The sequence below is a fragment of the Eublepharis macularius genome, chromosome 1 (assembly GCF_028583425.1).
Source record: "Eublepharis macularius isolate TG4126 chromosome 1, MPM_Emac_v1.0, whole genome shotgun sequence".
Lineage (NCBI taxonomy): Eukaryota > Metazoa > Chordata > Lepidosauria > Squamata > Eublepharidae > Eublepharis > Eublepharis macularius.
The window spans coordinates 114,690,487-114,707,812 of NC_072790.1; the positions used below are offsets into that span (position 1 = coordinate 114,690,487).

The 17,326-nt window shown below is 38.2% G+C and overlaps 1 protein-coding gene across 3 annotated transcripts in view; it reads right to left on the reverse strand.

The window, feature by feature from the left end:
• Nucleotides 1–265: 265 nt before the first annotated feature.
• Nucleotides 266–17,326, reverse strand: part of MED23 (mediator complex subunit 23) — a 65,193-nt gene continuing 48,132 nt past the window's right edge. For 2 of the 3 annotated variants that reach the window (XM_054995443.1, XM_054995283.1), the window contains exons 21-29: nucleotides 15,652–15,822; nucleotides 14,603–14,819; nucleotides 11,409–11,645; nucleotides 10,387–10,546; nucleotides 10,153–10,225; nucleotides 9,326–9,540; nucleotides 8,965–9,085; nucleotides 6,177–6,308; nucleotides 266–1,339 (exon numbers count right to left, since the gene is read on the reverse strand). In XM_054995443.1, the coding sequence (XP_054851418.1) occupies nucleotides 1,169–1,339; nucleotides 6,177–6,308; nucleotides 8,965–9,085; nucleotides 9,326–9,540; nucleotides 10,153–10,225; nucleotides 10,387–10,546; nucleotides 11,409–11,645; nucleotides 14,603–14,819; nucleotides 15,652–15,822 (1,497 nt within the window). In that variant the 3' untranslated portion in view covers nucleotides 266–1,168. The remainder of the gene's footprint in view (nucleotides 1,340–6,176; nucleotides 6,309–8,964; nucleotides 9,086–9,325; nucleotides 9,541–10,152; nucleotides 10,226–10,386; nucleotides 10,547–11,408; nucleotides 11,646–14,602; nucleotides 14,820–15,651; nucleotides 15,823–17,326) is intronic. The other variant, XM_054995361.1, reaches the window with a different exon arrangement.

The window sequence follows — 17,326 nt, forward strand, 5'->3', positions numbered from 1 at the left end:
ATGGTGAACCAAGCTTGTGGAAGAAGAAGTGAACATCACTATCGGCTCAGTTATGACAATAATCCTGTCTCATCTTGGAGCTTCATGGTGGCTCCCACTGTTCCAATTGCTGTGTTTCTTATTATCAAAATGGACTCTGAATACACAAAGTTAATTTCTGTATGGTTTGAGCTCTAACATTCAGTTCCTAAGAGTTCATTTTATGACCCACTTGTTATGAATAGTATCAGTATCAAATAATCTGGATGACCTTTGCATGAATAAACTGTTTTTATTCAACAATGTTTTCAGTGCTACCAAATATGAACAATATTTTACAAATATGTACATTTGCATTAGATATCAAACCACATCATTAAAAAAGAGCCACCAGACCAGAAAAATATAACATGGAAAAAGTAATACTACAAATATAAAGTTTTAGTTATTGCTAAAATTTAACAGCCAGGTAGCAAATTACAACAATAAAGGCCACAGAAATAAAACTCTTAAATATATACATTTAAATATAATTACATTTCTGAAGTTGGAGGCCAGATGAAAGAGGCCTGTTCATCCAGCAGATACATTGTCTTTGATTTGCATCAGCAGGGTCTTTATTCCCACATAGTACCCTTGTCTTCAGGAAGGCCTGCTGGAAAAGGTTACAGCTGCCATTATCGAGCTCTGGCTCCACAAGATTCCGAGTCTACCTTAAATCAGTTTCCAAAGATCTGCAAGTAGATGGGTTTAAACCTGCCTGCTAGTAAATGGAATTTAAGTTTAACATGGTCGTGCTAAAATCATTTGAAGGTCCTTGTCTTGGAAAATGGTATCAAAGAAAAATGAAAAGAGCACATAGTGCTCACTGTATTTTATCTGTGCTACTAAAAGTGAATAGTACTAAACAATAGTACCACTGACCAGAAAAGTGAGGCACAAATAAGGAAAATGGGAATAACGACAGGCATTTAAAAAACAATCAGCTATTTAGACATCCACTGAATGTAGGAGTTCTTTGATCAGGGAAGAGGCAGGACATATATACGCAGAAGTTAGCAAGGGATGCTGTAGTGGAAATTATCCTGAATGCACTGCTCCTTTCTGAAAGGGATTCACATTGGCTGGACTTTCATCTTGGATAATGCTGGACTTCCTTGGCACAAGAGACACAAGGATGGAGCCTTTTTTACTGAGACACTGGCAAAGCAACATTAACGGGCACTTGACTAGGCTGAGGTGCTGGGGACACATTGCTTATAGGTTGTTGAGAAACAGAAGCTGATTCCATTTTGCTGATATGCATGAATCGTAGGCGAAGTTTCAAAGCAGGTCTCAAGTTGCAAATAATTTTCTCAACCTTGAATAAAAACCAAGTTTAAAAGGTTACAGAGCAAAATATAAATCTAGCAAAACTAAGTTTATAGCAAATATTTGTAGTAGTTTAATTTTCATCCCTTTCTTTATTAAGGCCCTGGAAGGGCTAAATAATAAAACAAGTTTTTTTTTAAAAAAAGCAGCAGTATAATTTCATTGCTGAAAGTGTTTCAATGCTGAAAATGTTGTCTTGTTCTTCTGCAACATTTTAATATTTAAACTAAATAGAAAAAAACCCCTAAAAATTTCCAGCAATACATCCCCAAATAATCCAAAATTCCAACCTGCTTCCAAAAACCTCACATATTACTGAAGCCCCCACTCCTCTAGCAAGCTTCTAGTTTGCTTCCCATCATTCATTTTTCATTTCATTTCTTTCTTTCTTTATGGTCATTTAACCAATTATATAACATAGTTGAACTAAAAAGAAAATTCAAAACATAAAATAGAACAAATAAAACAATTTGGAATTAAGACCTAGTTACAGTACAATATAATTTTCAAGACCTGAATATCACCAAACAATATCTGGCTACTTGATAGGTAATCTTGGCAGAAGGTAATCAACTCTAGCTTATTCAGTGAGACCAGAAATTTTACCTAATAACAGTATGATCATCTTATGTCATGCTTCCTTATAATATGGGCAGCTTAAAAACATGTGCTCTATACTTTCCACCTCTCTTAATGGACAGGAGCAAAGACTGTCCAGATAACCATTTATTTCTAAGGATGTTAAGTAAACTGCCAGCTTAACAATATTTTGAAAATTTGACCACACATACTCATTTTGTAAGTTAGCAATGTCAGTTTGGCATTCTATATCCTCAATCCTCTGTTTAACTAATCTCTTTGCCTGATCACAACCACAGGATAAGAGGACCTGAAGAGAAAAGCCAATTCTACGAATATGGTTCTAAACAGATTTAAGCCAATTAGATTGAAAGCTGTGTCTGTTTATAAATGGGAATAGACCTTGAGGATTAAAATGTCCCTTCAGCCACATATATATGGCTGATATACATACTTATGCTTCAGCTCTAATGCTACCTGTCACCAGTCTTACCCTAGCATTAGACACACACCTGGAGACCTGTAAAATTGTCCTTTAAAACTTAGATTACAATCTTTCTAGAGAGGCGAAACACAAGCTGGGATGCCTTATAAATGTCCCATACAATAACTGAGGCAACATTTTAACCCTAAATAGTTTGAAGGCTGCAGGGACATAATGTCCCCCTTGCGATTGGAAGAATTTTGCAATAGTACTTGCTGATCTTTCTCCTTGACTGGCAGCATATTTACTATGTTTGTCCCTAGAGCCTGATTCTTGCATAACTACCTCAAGATATTTACAATTTTTTAACTTGCTCAGTCTGATGACCATTGATCAACCATGATCTGATTTTTGGTCTATTCCCAAAAGCAACTACTTTAGTTTTCTGGTACTTGATGGTAAGGAATTTCCCATCTACAAAGCTTTTTTCTTTCATCTTTTCTCAACGCTCAAACGCAAACTTAGAGTACCTTAGATCAGGGTATCAATATGGAATTCTGGTGAATGTTATTTAATTGAACAAGCCTGTAGTTAAAAGGTTTCCCATGTTTCTGTGGCATCCTCAGATAACTTAAGGTCATTCTGGAGCTGTCTACTACTATTGCTCAACTTCACGTGGGATGTGCAGCCCCAAATCATGTGTGAGTAGGAAGGCATCCATGGGTGAGAAAACAGGTACAGGGCAGCAGTAAGCAACTTTTGTCTCAGTAGCGCTTCTAGTAGTAGTAGTAGTAGTAGTAGTAGTAGTAGTAGTAGTAGTAGTTGTAGTAAATGTATTGTCCGTAGCCATAGGACATCACAAACTTTCCAAACCATACATCACATCAGCTAAAAACAGTTACATCTAGTATAACAGTTACAAAGAATTAAATAAAACAATACAATAGACCAAACTATTCCAGAAATCTCGAAACCACCCCATTCAGTACCACCTTAGATCTAATCTTCTTGGCTGCAAGTGGAAACTGAGAGAGACTGTAAGATACATAGTTATCAATGTCTGATAACAAAAACAGTCTTCTCAATTTCAGAATGTGCATTTGTGGCTGGTAGAATTCCAGCCAAAAATTTAGCTCCAGGCACACAATATAACGGACAATAAAGTAGGTAATGTGAAGGTTCTACACTGTGAGTGATCCACAAATGCAGACACAGTGTTCCCCAGGAGTATGAGAATAGCATCCAGCCAAAAGAGCTGACTGCATCATCTGAAAGCGCAGAGCAGTAAGACACTCTGAGATTATAGTTGGAAATGCTGGCTAGATAAGTGGAACTTAAGTGATCGAATTTAATTAATTTATACAAAGAAGCTGCCTTAGATTTTAATATTGACGACTGATCCATCACCGCATCTGAAATCCAACCCCTAAGTAGGGGGTTGTTGGCTGAAACGTCTAAAAGGTAATCAGGGATGGTATACCTTTGACAAATGGCGCAAAAAAAATCCAGAGTGTGTGGGGGTCTTTGGATAGTAATAAGTTTACTGGTGGCTTAGGGAGTCAGAACTGGAAAGTTTGATCCTTTTCCAGTATTTTAAGACTGCAAAGTGTACCCCGCCCAAAGGGAGGGGAGTCCATTTTCAGCTCTCATAAGGGCAGCGGGAGTGCCTTTAGGTAAGGCTAGAATCTGTCTTAAAAACTGATTTTGAATTACCTCAAGACTGGTAAGAATATCCTCCTTCTAACCCCACACTTTGACTCCATATAGGAGATGTGGGACAATCTTGCTCTTAAAAAATTTCAGTGCTGGAACTATTAGTCGACCCCCGCTTTGTATGGAAAAAGTGTAGGATTGTCCCAACGATTCTTAGCACTGATCTAACCATTGCCAGGTGTATTTTCCAGTTTAGAGAATCTTTGGCAATCGTCTACAGTTCCAAGACCTTTCCGAAATCTCGCTTGTACAGTTTTGTCACTATACTGAGTAGACTTATTCGTCTATAGTTTTGTGGGTCAGATTTGTCCCCTTTTTTATGTAAAGGTCCCACGATGCTCAGCTTCCATCTAGGGGGAATTGAGCCTGAACCATTAATCTGAGTAAACACTCTAGCCAGTGCTGGGGCCCACCATTCTGGGAAGGCTTTATACAGTTCTGGTGGTAGCATGTCCTCACCTGGAGATTTTCCAGTGGGTAAAGAGGCAATTAGTCTTCTAATTTCAACTTCAGAGGCTGGTGCCAATTCTGCAGGTCCAGGGGATCCTTATATACAACCTGTTGGCAGTTCATAGTCCCCTTCGGTGGGGGATATTGGGGCCCAAAAACTTTATTAAAGTAAGAGGACCAGACATGGCCTGGAATAAACGCATCGATTTGGCAATAATGGGAACTTCTTTTCAATGTGACCAAGTCCCAGAATCATAAATCATTACTTTCAGATACTGCACAATCTAACTCACTCTAGACAAATTTAGCATGCTCCGATTTCTTATGTTTAATACTGAGACCTAATATTTGTTAGATTACCAATCTGAGCCCTGTCCCTATTATGTCTGGCATGTCTCATGGTGCAGAGAAGTTCGTTTTTGAGCACTCTACATTCGTGGTCATACCAACCACTTTAAGCATGTAGTATCAGCTTCATGGGCCTGTTGTTTGTTAATATGGGTTTAAGCTGAGAGTTGATTTCATCAAAAGTTTTAATCACATCAAGAGATGTTTTGTAAAAGAGATAATCTCAGTCTGCTCAGTTCCAAGGATGACAAAGTATGGGATATTGTGCAATGTAGTTTTCTGGACCATTTGAGTCTCCTGAGATTGGGAGTCATGCTCTCAGCAAGGTCTGGTACTGGTTTCGTTAGATCATTGACATTGGTGGTAAGAGACACTCGCAGGGGACAGTGGTCACTTAGTGTTAGATCTAAGACCTCAAAGTTAAAGACCCGGTTCAATAGAGTGGGAGATATGGCTATATAGTCTACAGTGCTAGTCTCGGACGATGCCATGTATGTAAAAATCCCCATGTTGAATTGAAAGAAGTGCCATGCAAAATATGCAAGTTGGACAATGAAAGCAGTTTCAATAATTCAAGACCAAGCTTGTTTACTACTGAATCCTTTGCTGAGTGCTCTAGGAAATGGGCGTTCATAACAATCTGCGCGCTCATGCCCTCTCTCGCCTCAAAATTGCCCACCCCTATTCTTGTGTTGAAGTCTCCACATAGGATAATGTGTGCATCTGGGTATCAAGAGATTAGCCTATCCAGTGAATCAGTTAGTAAATCCCAGATACACCCGCCTTTCTGGGGTGGTAAGCCCCTAGGAGGGATGTATACATTAACACAGAGTAGACTTCTGAAATGATCACCTTTAAGAAGTAGGATCTGAAAGTTATTACGGTAAATATTCTCTAGCAACAAAGCAGAACTAACCTAAAGGTGTCTAGAAACAGACCCACCTCATTTCCTAATTGTCCATCCACACTGTGAAAATGCTTATATGATTATTTTAAAGATTTTTTGCATGAGTGCAGAAGGGGTAAACAACTGGATTCTGAACAGCTGCCTGGGATGGTCATCTATTAAAGTTAGTCCTACCTCAACCACTTGGTTCCTAGAATTCCTTGGTATAAAATGCAAAACAAACCTTGGCACACAAAGGTACAACAAAACAACAGGTTGAAAACCTTGTTTAAATATTTGGATTGTGGGACTAAGCTTGACTAAAATATGAAAGAAAAGAGAGAGAACTCAAGAATCTTCAGCTGAGGCCTAATAATGCTGACAAAAGAATTGGTTTCCTTCAAGTGAGTTTTATCATTCACTTACTTGGTCTTTCACACTGTCTCCAGTAAACATGTATTTCACATGATACAGAAAATCACATATGGGATCCATGTAGTTGAGGTGAGTATTGCACTGGTCCACCTCGAGAAGCATTTCATAAAAAGCTACCCCAATCTATTGTCAAATAAAAAAAAGCAGTTGAAACTGAAATAGCCAGGAAAACATTATTATATATTTTATATATGAGTACATTTTAAAAAAAATTAACATTTATTCCTACCAGATTCCCAACCCCGCCAAAAGGAGGAGGAAAAGTACTTCCTGCAGCATTTTCAAAGAGGAAGAGAGGAGATTTTTTTGTTTGACTCCACTGCTGCAGTACCCAATTTATTTATTTAAAATGTTTCTATACTGCCTTTTCTATCTTGCTCAAGGCAATTTACAATTAAAACCCACAATATGACAACACAAGCAATGAATACAAACTGCATAAAAACTATCCATAAAACTGAAGCAGTATTAAAAAGCTGGTATGAGTAACCCCTAGTTTCTGTGTAAAAAAGATGTGTTTTAGCCAGATGCCTAAAGGAAAGGAAAGTAGGCACTAGGCAAGCCTCAAGGGTTCCAAAGGTGAGCTGCCACCACAGATAACACTTTTTTTCTAAAGCAAGATTTGAGTCCAGTAGCACTTAGAGACCAACAAGAATTTCAGAGTGTAAGTTTTCAAGAGTCAAGCGCTCCTTTCTTCAGACATGAGTAGGAATGGAGATCCCTGAGCCTTTATATCGCAGCCAGAGCTGGGTGGGGAGTTACAAGAGAGGGCATCAGGATGTAAGGGTACAACAAAGATAGGAAGGGTGAAGCAAAGGAACATGTCAGGATGTACAAGCACAATGCAATCTGATTAGAACAGAAATTAGAATCTGTTGTGAGATAAGAATTCTAAGTCTCTGTTCAGGCCCAAAGGGTCCATTGTTCTGAATTTGTGAATGAACTCCATTTCAGCAATCTCATGTTGTAATCTTCTCTTGAAGTTCCTCTGTTTGAGGACAGCCACTTTTAGATTAGCAATAGAATGTCCTGGAAGATTAAAATGTTCTCCCACTGGTTTTTGAATGTTGTAATTTCTAATGTCAGATTTAGGCCCATTTATTCCTTTGCACAGGGACTGATCTATTTGCCCAGGTTAGAGCAGAAGGGCATTGCTGACATTGGATAGCATACATACCACTGAAGATGAACAGGTGAATGAACCTAAGATGGAATAACTAGGTCTTAACCTAAAACTACTCTGTTTCTAGTCACCACTTTCCTCACCTCAGCATATACCCTAGGTTGCATGATATATTGTTCTGGCAGGTGGAGGGTCTTCTGCCCTTCAGCAGTAGCTTTACATAGGCTCAAGAGGCTTCTGGGAAAAGATGAAGGTGGGAATCCTCTGTATTTACCATCTCCTCCTTTTTACAGCAGCCTGATGTGCCCTCTGGGTCATAGGACTCCCTGGGCAAAGAAGAGGACTCCAGTGGGAGAATGAAGTTACCCCAAAGCATCCCAGAAATGGAAAAGGAGTTAGGATTCATACCTAAGTCTACTGGTGTCATGATTCAAACCTGTGAGCTTCTTTTAGGACCATCTGTACCCCCAATAAGTTCTTATGAACAAGATATGAGAACTGGTCATGAATTCATAGCCATCTCAGAGGTTCTTGTGATAGTAATTCTCACTTCTAGCAGCAGACCATTTAGGCAATAAGGAACTTTCATTCTTCAAAGAGGACTTAAAAGGGGTGTAACGCTGCTTAGGAGTGCATTGTTAAGCACATTCCTATTTCTGTATCTGTTTAGCTGGCCACAAAAAGCAGAGATGCTGCCAGGTAGTATCTTCAAGACCAAGCTTTGTGCTGATATTTTCTACTTAAACACAAATTTATGACAATTTATAACAATACAACATATGTATTGTTAGTGTTTCATGTTTAGAATTGTGTGTTTTTTCTTATTATCTATGTTTATTGTTTATTATGTTATGGTGTATAGTTTATAGTTTAAATAAAGATTTTTTTTTAAAAAAAGAGAGAAGATTGTGAAAACTGGCACTCAGTGTGCTCTTCTTTCTGCTGTGACTTGATGTTTAAATTCTCAAAAATACTTCGCAAAAGCATCAGAAGCAGATTCCATTTTGTTAACAGAGAAATGTGCCAGCAGAAGCCTTGCAAGAGCTGAGTGATCTTTTTTTTAATACAAGAAATAATTTAGTGTTTTGATTAAGAGAAACAGTCAAAACTCCAAACATTAACCAGAAAAACAGAAAGGTTCTCAAGAAGATACTTAACTATGTGATACGGGAATTCACATGGCCTAAGTGAATATTTATCTAACTCATTGTAAAAGGCTTGAACAAGAGTTAAGTAAGAGTTCTGCTACCAGAAATTCTCATTAGTGTTCCTACTTAGTCACTTTGACAAACTGGGAAGATTTTGCTAGGGGATGTGAACGTTTAATCCTCTCCCTCCCATGCCTCTTCCACAATTAAAATTCTTTGCAAGTGACAATGAGCTCTATGGGTAGGAAAAGACTTTCCCCACTCTATGTAGCTAACTGCAGTTGGGAGGGCAAGTTAAATCACTGACAAGGCATGGGGAGAAAGGGTCATATGTTTGCTGAAAGGGATACCAAATACAACTTTACTGGACCAGTTCTGTTGGCATGATAGGAAAACAAGTTTGCAGTTTGTTCAGAGCTCCTTTTTGGACAAGTAGCATTTCACACAGTTCAGTCTTGTTCTCCTGTCCTTCCAAAAAATAGCTGTGAGTGATCTTGTAATAACATACCTCTAACATACACCTTGTCCTCTCTTGATTAAACCGCTGTAGGAATGGGCCAACAAGATGATAAACGTAGAGTAACTGGAATTCAGTCTTGACTATTGGTATCAATACTTCAGTGAGAAACCTGTTGCATTTCAAAAACTGGAGTAAGTAAGCACACTATAGACCAAAATGAATACAATGTTCTTAATTTTATATCCTGAAAGTATCCAAATTCTGGAAAGAGTCCCCATATTAACAACTGACTTATAAATTAATCATCATAAATTTAAGGGAGAAAGTTGTGCCCTGTGGTTAAGACATGACACATTACTTATGTGAAATTAATATGCACAGATAACAGAGAATAACCCATTACACATACTTTGGAATGAGGGAAAGTTGGCCAATGCTTGAATGGTGCCAGACAGCATGCGCCAATGCCAATGTGTAGCTACAGCACATCTCTGAGTAAGACTGATGGCAAGCTGTGAAGTCAAAGAGCTGGAATGGGTAACCAACCCATTCAGTCTCTGAAGTCAAGCTAGGACTGTTGACAACACTCACAATCCGCTCATGGAGGACAACCCAGTAGGGCTCCTGCAAAATAAAGCCCCCCCCCCCAAATTATTAGTATACTTTTATGTGGGACATTCAGCTACATAGACAAACATCAAGCATACAAAGTGACTTCAAACGACACAATCTCTCCTTCTCCCCTGCATTTACTGTATTCTTATGTTACAAAATCGGCATACAATAGAGTTGTTGGGGAACACCAACCAGGCCCATTCAGGGCCTTAGATAACGAGGTTTTATTGTATTTAGAAATGATCTAAATTTTCTTGTTGAGACTCAAGGTGGATTACAGAATAAGAAAACAATGCAATAAAAACAATATAATACAGTAAACACTGCAATATTATTTTGAACAAAAAATACCCATTTTTTTCACAGACATTAGAATGACGCACCTATTCCCAGCATAAAAAATGTTCTCCTGAACAATTCCATTTAAAAAACCCTTTATAAAATATCCTCTTGACCTATTCAATTTTACACATTCTGCAAAAAAGTGAAATGAAAAAGCTCATCATAACCTCCTGACCCTATTATATTTGTTGACATTTTAGCATCTAATTTTAGATGTTCTTTTCATCAGCAGTATGAGATTGCTTGTCTTTTCAATTATCCAGACTTAAGACAACTTACAGGTAATGCAGTGATAATCAGTCCAATTGCATTCATCCATGCTGTTATATTGTCTCTAGGAACTAATGGCTGGCTGGAGGAAGGGAGAAAAAAAGGACTCAGGCTTCTTGTACTTAATACATTGCACCAGCAATTTGTTAGAATGATGAAAACATTTTAGAAACAATTTGCAATGTGTTAACCATTTTTAACAACATAAAACTTTTTCTATTCTTTAGAAAAAATTCAACCTACCTCTTCAGCACAACATTCAGAAGGGCATTTCCTACATCATTTCCTGGAACAGCCAATGCCATGAGTTCAACACAGGTAACATGCAAGGCATGGGCAGCTGGGTTAGGAAACTCATTGAACCTCCAGTCACAGTTTGGGAATGGTGACTTGCCAGCCATCGGTGAGAGCAATTAAGGTAATCAACTGTGATTTGAAATGAGAGGCTACTACCATTACAGGACCCGCTTCCTTTTCGGAGAACTGGAGTGGGACTCACTTGAGTTTCCATTTTGTTCTTCACATGCTTGAATGAGCTGAACAGCTATGCTGTGTGTTCAGGCCGTTCATGCACAACTCATATATGTAGATATGAGCAAATCAGGGTGCAGAGTTACATAGTGTCTGCAGCTATCTGCATATCCTGGTAAGTATAATGTAGAGATGATGTACTTCCAAGCAAATTATACATATTGTAGACATATTTTAAATTATACATATTCAGATGCTTCGCTAATGAGTTAGGAACAATGCACTTCACCACTATGTTGTATTGGATTACTGCAATTGCTGTATCTTTGTAAACTTGCATCTATTTACCCTGTGACATTGTTTATGGAAGTGTTCTTGATATTGAATGTATTAATTTCACATTGTGTAATCCACCTTGGGTCACAGTGAGAAAGGCAGACTATAAATGACGTAAATAAATAATATAAAATAAATAAAATAAAACATGAGGATTTGAGTCCAGTGGCACCTCAGAGACCAACAAGATTTTCAGGGTACAAGCTGCTGAGAGTAAAGCTCCTTTTTTCAGACACCTGAAGATACTCAAATCCTGTTCTACTGCAGACCAACATGGCTACCTACCACATTTTTAATGTTCTTCATGGTTAATGATAATCTCAGTGCTGCTGCTGAACAGACAAAACAAAAGTAGCATCACAGCACAACCAACTACTGATTAATTACAATGCAAACAGTAGTCTTGATGGTTTTCTGATATTTTACTCTCACTTTTTGTTTTGTTTTTTAAAGGATATTATCAACCAGCCTTGCAATCAGTTTGCAGTAATAAATATCATCAGGGATCCATGGATTATCTTCTCGTGCATTCATAGCACATTTGAGGTAAATGTCACTCAAACACCACCCTAGTGGCCGATTATCCTTAAGGGAACCAATAATGGCATGGACCAGCTTCCGTTTGAGGTTTGTACGATCCCTGAGATGTCCCTCATAGTAGTGAAGAGTATTGTACAGGTACGTTACTGGACGATCTGCCAAGGAAAAAACAGGAGTGTTCACAAAATCAAACCCAGCATCAAGTATAGTCTATGTTACAAAAATGAAAATTCTACACCTAGACAATCCAAATGCCGTGTCAAGCAATGCTCAATTTGTCATCCTACACATTATGTAAATTGGTCAAATTAGTATGGTTTGATTTTGTACATCAGCTTATTCTGCAAGTTTTGCTATTTATGTCTGACCAACTAATTTCTTTAAGGTGTTACTGGACATGAACCTTGTTTTTCTACTACAGACCAACACAGCTACCTACCTGAAACTATTTTATGTTTGGTAGCTGTGGGAAGAGAAAGTATTGTATACTGAAGTCTGCCACAGTCACTGGAATCTTATACAGCAACATATCTAGCTTCAGTGATTCCATCTGACATTGCCCATGAATTTTCAAGCGCCTCTCTGAAACCGTAAGAACTAGAATCCTACGATTTTTTAAAAAATCCAAATGTTCTCAGGAAGCTGGATTCTGTGATCAGGACACGCCATATTCTGTGAACACCCCCAGTATGGTGACATGCAAACAGTCCTACTCTTAGCATCGGGGGCTAGATTCCCTTTGGAGAGAAAATCAGGTCAGAAGTTTTATTTAACAAATAAAATAAAAATAACTGCAGAAGCTCAACTGAAAAATAATGTCTATTATTAAGGATTTCATCATTGTTTGGTGTATTAACCCTAGAACCAGGAATCAAAGAAACTCCTTTCAGAAGTCAACATTGTGTGCTTATTCTGTCTATGGAATAAACACAATATTGTAAGTTAATACAGGTCTGTTTTTAATATTTTAAAGAAAACAGTAGCTTTTCTAACCCAAATATTTACAGTATCAAATTTTGTTTTCAGAGGATTTTGGAATTGGAAATCTAATGAAAGAGTGACCAAGCTTAGCCATACAGCCTGCTTGATGATCATTCTGCAAATATTTTATATTATATGACAATATAAATATTATATATATAACCGTAACATTATAATAGATTACAGGCCATATTGGAAGTAAAGCCCTTGCTGTAATATTATGTGGTTGCCTTTAGGTTGTCTGTTAAAAATCATATTGCAAGATACTGAACAAAACAACTGAAAGAGATAAATCTTCATATAGTAAGGCCTTCCTGTAACAATCTATAACTACAACTATTCTACAAAAGGGCAGTGCTACAACCTGACAGTTGTTGTTTTCCATAGTTCTCTTTGACTAGTAAAATGAAGGAAGCAAAGAGGTCATTTTGCAATTAATTTATGTGGAAAAGTAACTTGTACTAATATTAAAGAGAATGTATATAAAATGATGTATAGGTGGTATTTAACACCAAAGATTTAACACTAATATGTCAGACAGATGCTGGAAATGTAAAAAGCATGAAGGATCATTATATCACATGTGGTGGACTTGTGAGGTAGCTAAGCAATACTGGGGAGATATAATTGAAGTAATTAATGAGGTTTTGCAAACCCAAATAAATATGAACCCAGAATTGTTGCTACTGAACTTGGGAATGGAAGATGTTCCAATGCAGTACAGAACATTGTTATTTTACATGATTACAGCAGCAAGACTCTTATATGCGCAGAAATAGAAAGTGCAAGAAATACCAACTACAGAAGATTGGATTTACAAATTGCTGTACATGGCTGAGATGGATAAAATGACAAGAAAACTCAAAGACCTTGATCCAGGAGAATATATTGCAGACTGGGGGAAATTGAAACAATATCTAGAAAAAAAATGGGATGTGAAAGGAGGACTGTGGCAGTTTGAGAACTATTAATTTGTGATTTCTTAAATAGAAGAGAGAAGTAACTTTACCACTAATGGGAAAATTTAGCTATTAATTAACCTAAGCTAGTATTAGTATCAAGGAGACTTTATCAAAAATATACAGTTTAAATAGTGACGTAGAGAATGGATATATAAATGGATTTGATATAGCATATATAAAAGAATTTGAATACGCTTAGAGTAAGAGTTATAATATATATATGATTTAGAAGAATATAGTTGAAAAAAATTTAAGTAATAAGATAGGTTAAGGGTTGGAAAGCTGTTGGAAGTCTATAAGGAGGGGGGAGGGAAAGGGTGGGGGTTGATATAAATTAGGTAAGAGGGGAAATGTTTGTATTAATTATGTACTCACCAATAAAAATTTTTATATAAAAAAAAAATTATGTGGAAAAGTATGACCAACATACTCTAGAATTCAAGTAGTTTGATCACATTATTTAGATGTCTTTCTAAACCACAGGGAATTAATCCCTATTCTAAGGAAAGGGAGGAGGAGGTAGAGTACTGCGTGCTTATTCGTGTTCTGCTCAGCATGCTGAAAGTTGCCGTTCAAGTTCTTCTTTAGTACTGAGCTATTAATCCGTATGGCCTCTCCTTAGCTACTGATGAAACTTAAAGACACTCTAGAATGTTTATATTCAACTGTCACATTTATCTTCACAGTTATTAGTAAGGCAGAGCCCTTACTACTATGAACGATGATGCATTCACGGGGTTCAAATGTACACCCTTTACTTGAAAAGCAAGGGTAGCTCTGCACATGTATATTTGCACTGCATAGGTGGGAATTTTTCTGTAATGTGAACAGGGAAGCCCTACCCTGAAGTGTCTGCCAATGTTCAAATCAGGGGTTTATGCTTAGATGCCACCATGGTTGCCATGATGTCATTTTTTAAAATGTATCTTCTCACAGGGCTATAAATAACTGCTTTCAAACAAACTGGTTCTGGTCTTCTTATGAGTAGTTCTCTAACTATGAATGTGATAAAATCATATCCAGTCATTTCTATACTATATCGGTGTGGCAAGCAAAATCAGGGCTTCATGAACATGACACTTGACAAGAAGATTTTTTTTAAAATTACCAACTTGTTCTGTGGAACATCTCATTGGTCTATAGCAAGGCAGAGAGAGACCCAAACTCACCATGGAATTTGTATAAACCTCCTAGATGATCCAGTAGAGTCTCCAGTGACTTGGAGACTGGAAGCAGTTCTAAAAATCTGTGAATCACAATGTCAAACACTGGTAGGAAGCGGAGGCACACGTTGCCAAAGTATATCGGTAAGTACTGGGGTTGGATCTGAACAGGAGGATTAACTTGTTCTGCTAAGCCTTCAAAATACAGCTTTTCAGGATACTTCTGAGGGGGGAAGTTTTAACAATATTAATTTACTTGCCTAACTTCCATAATGCTTCAAATATAATGTTTTGTTCTATTCAGAATCCTCTTCAGCCCCCCAACCCCCGAAACATATACTCTTCTAAGTCCACTGACTTCAACAGACTTAGAAGAGTGCAACTCTGCCTCGATTATACTGATAGTGCTCTTGCTTTACTTAATTAAAACCTCTTGCAGAAACTGTAGATATACAGTAAGAAACCTAAAGACTTAGAGTAATATAATTAGCAACACACACAATCCAGAAGTCATGCATAAAGTTAGGTTCTGAAACAGACAAAAGTGATTTTTAAAGTTTCTAATCTCTGGTAATCAAGAAGATAGAATCTGCCCCTGCAGTTCTTAAAACATGTATGACAGTGTTTTCCAAAGCAATGTTAACCAGCTACCATTGGAGTGGCTGAGGGATTCAACCCCTGCTGCAAACCCAATTGCACTTTACACATGCAAGAGATGCAAGGAGCAACAGTGTCCAAACCCTGACCTGCTCAGAGTGCTACCTCAGCTGCTTCATTTCCCCATTCTCTGACCAACTCTTCATATTACTCACCATGAAGACACTGCGATAGCCTCTGCACATTAGGCTTTCCCACTTCCAGTTCAGTTTCACTACTGGAATTCTACATGCTCAGCTATAATATCTTCTATTTACATTTTATACGAATGACATGAGTATACCTATACTAAACAAGTTCTGCTATCATGCAAAAAGGAATAGCGTACCACTATATTCCCAATTTAAAAATTCAGAAACAAGCATACATTAATACCCAATTTAAAGAGTTCAAAGTACCTTGTGATAAGTCATGTGCTTAGTATGCCAGTCATTCTGTAGCCAATGCTCCGGGGAGTTCTCCTTCACAAAATCACTCACTCTATTTCGGAAATCATTCGGTTTAAGCAAAAGCAACTGGATGATGAAGTAGCATACCTGAGCTTCATTTCCTTCATGGCTGCGCATAGCCTGTAATGAAACATATATAGGGGGGCTCTGCAGAATGCTACAGGGCAGTCTTCACTTACATTACTGCAGTTAACCAGTTTGATTTGTCACATTAAAAGATAATGTGGAAGCCACTTAAGAAAACTAGGAATCTAAATGTTGCCACAGCTCCAATAGCTGACAAGTCCCTTCTCAGAAATCTGGTAATAATGGACAATTTCCCTATAATATCATGTATCTAATGCAGATCTTGGCCTTAATGTGCAGATCAAACAATCTGAATAAAGGGATCAGGTAGAGATATTTCTACAAATGTGGGGTTGCAGACACTCCCCTCCCTGAGGGTTAAAAACCCAGCAAAGCAAGTGTCTCCAAGCACAGACAGTGTAACTCATGCAAAAAACCCCGGACCTTTGGACACGTACCGTGAAGGGTCCTTCTCCTCTGAGGAAAGGAGGACATCTTGGGTGATTCCCACCATCCAATCAGGGAGGCAGGAACTAACTTTCTTCCTCTTCCTGTCTAGCCTGTGGGACCACCCTCTCTTCAGTTTGGGTGACTCCACAAAGCAGTAACATTGAATTTATCATTCAGCAACTGTCAATACTGAGAGAAAAAAAAACGTACTGTAAATAAAGCTTAACCCGGAGGAGGTAGAAGAATGAGGCAGCAGGGTAGAGAAGGACAGAGACCCAGGGAGGGCAAGATGTCCTCCTTTCCTCAGAGGAGAAGGACCCTTCACGGAAAGTGTCCAAAGGTCCATTCTCCCTCTGAGGCGGAGGACATCTTGGGTGCTCCCAAAGCAGTTTCCAGTTTCTTGGTGGGATGTGGTCTTCGTCCATGATCATGCACTGCAGTACTTTTCTACTACAGTTAGTGTCCGCTGAATCATATAGATTTGATTTGTAGCATCTTAAAAAGGTCAAGACCGACCACCTTGTTGCTGCCTTGCAGACTTCTACAGAAGTGTTCCTGTGTAATGCTGCACTGGTAGTAGCACTCTTCAAGAGTGAGCTGGCATTCCACAAGGAACCTCTATGAAGAGAGGGTTGTTTTTTTTAAAAAAGGAGTTTCAATAGTGTATGCTTTGCTATTGGCACCTACCACTGCTGAAGACATTTTCTTCCCCAAATTGAGGGGAGATATATTTAAGAACAGTAAGACTGACTTTCTAATTTGTACTGTTCGGAGCAGATAGGCCTTGAGCCTCCTTCTGACATCTAGGTTGTGTCAGAGCCTCTCCTAGTATATTTAGGGTACAGGTAGAAAAAATGGTGGCCTTATCTCCTGCAAACTATGCAGTTTGGAATACGCTTTTGGAAGACAGTATGGGAAAGATACAGAGTTCAGGTCTGACTAAATCTTCTGATAGATGCGAACATAATAAGGAAGAGAGTCTTCATTCTCAGCCTTCTCAGGGGAACATCCTTGATCGGTTCAAATGGATATTTGGTCAGGGCTGTGTAAAACGTCTACTGAGTGAGGGCTTCCCAAAGAGAGTTGTAAATTCTGAGCATCTGACGAA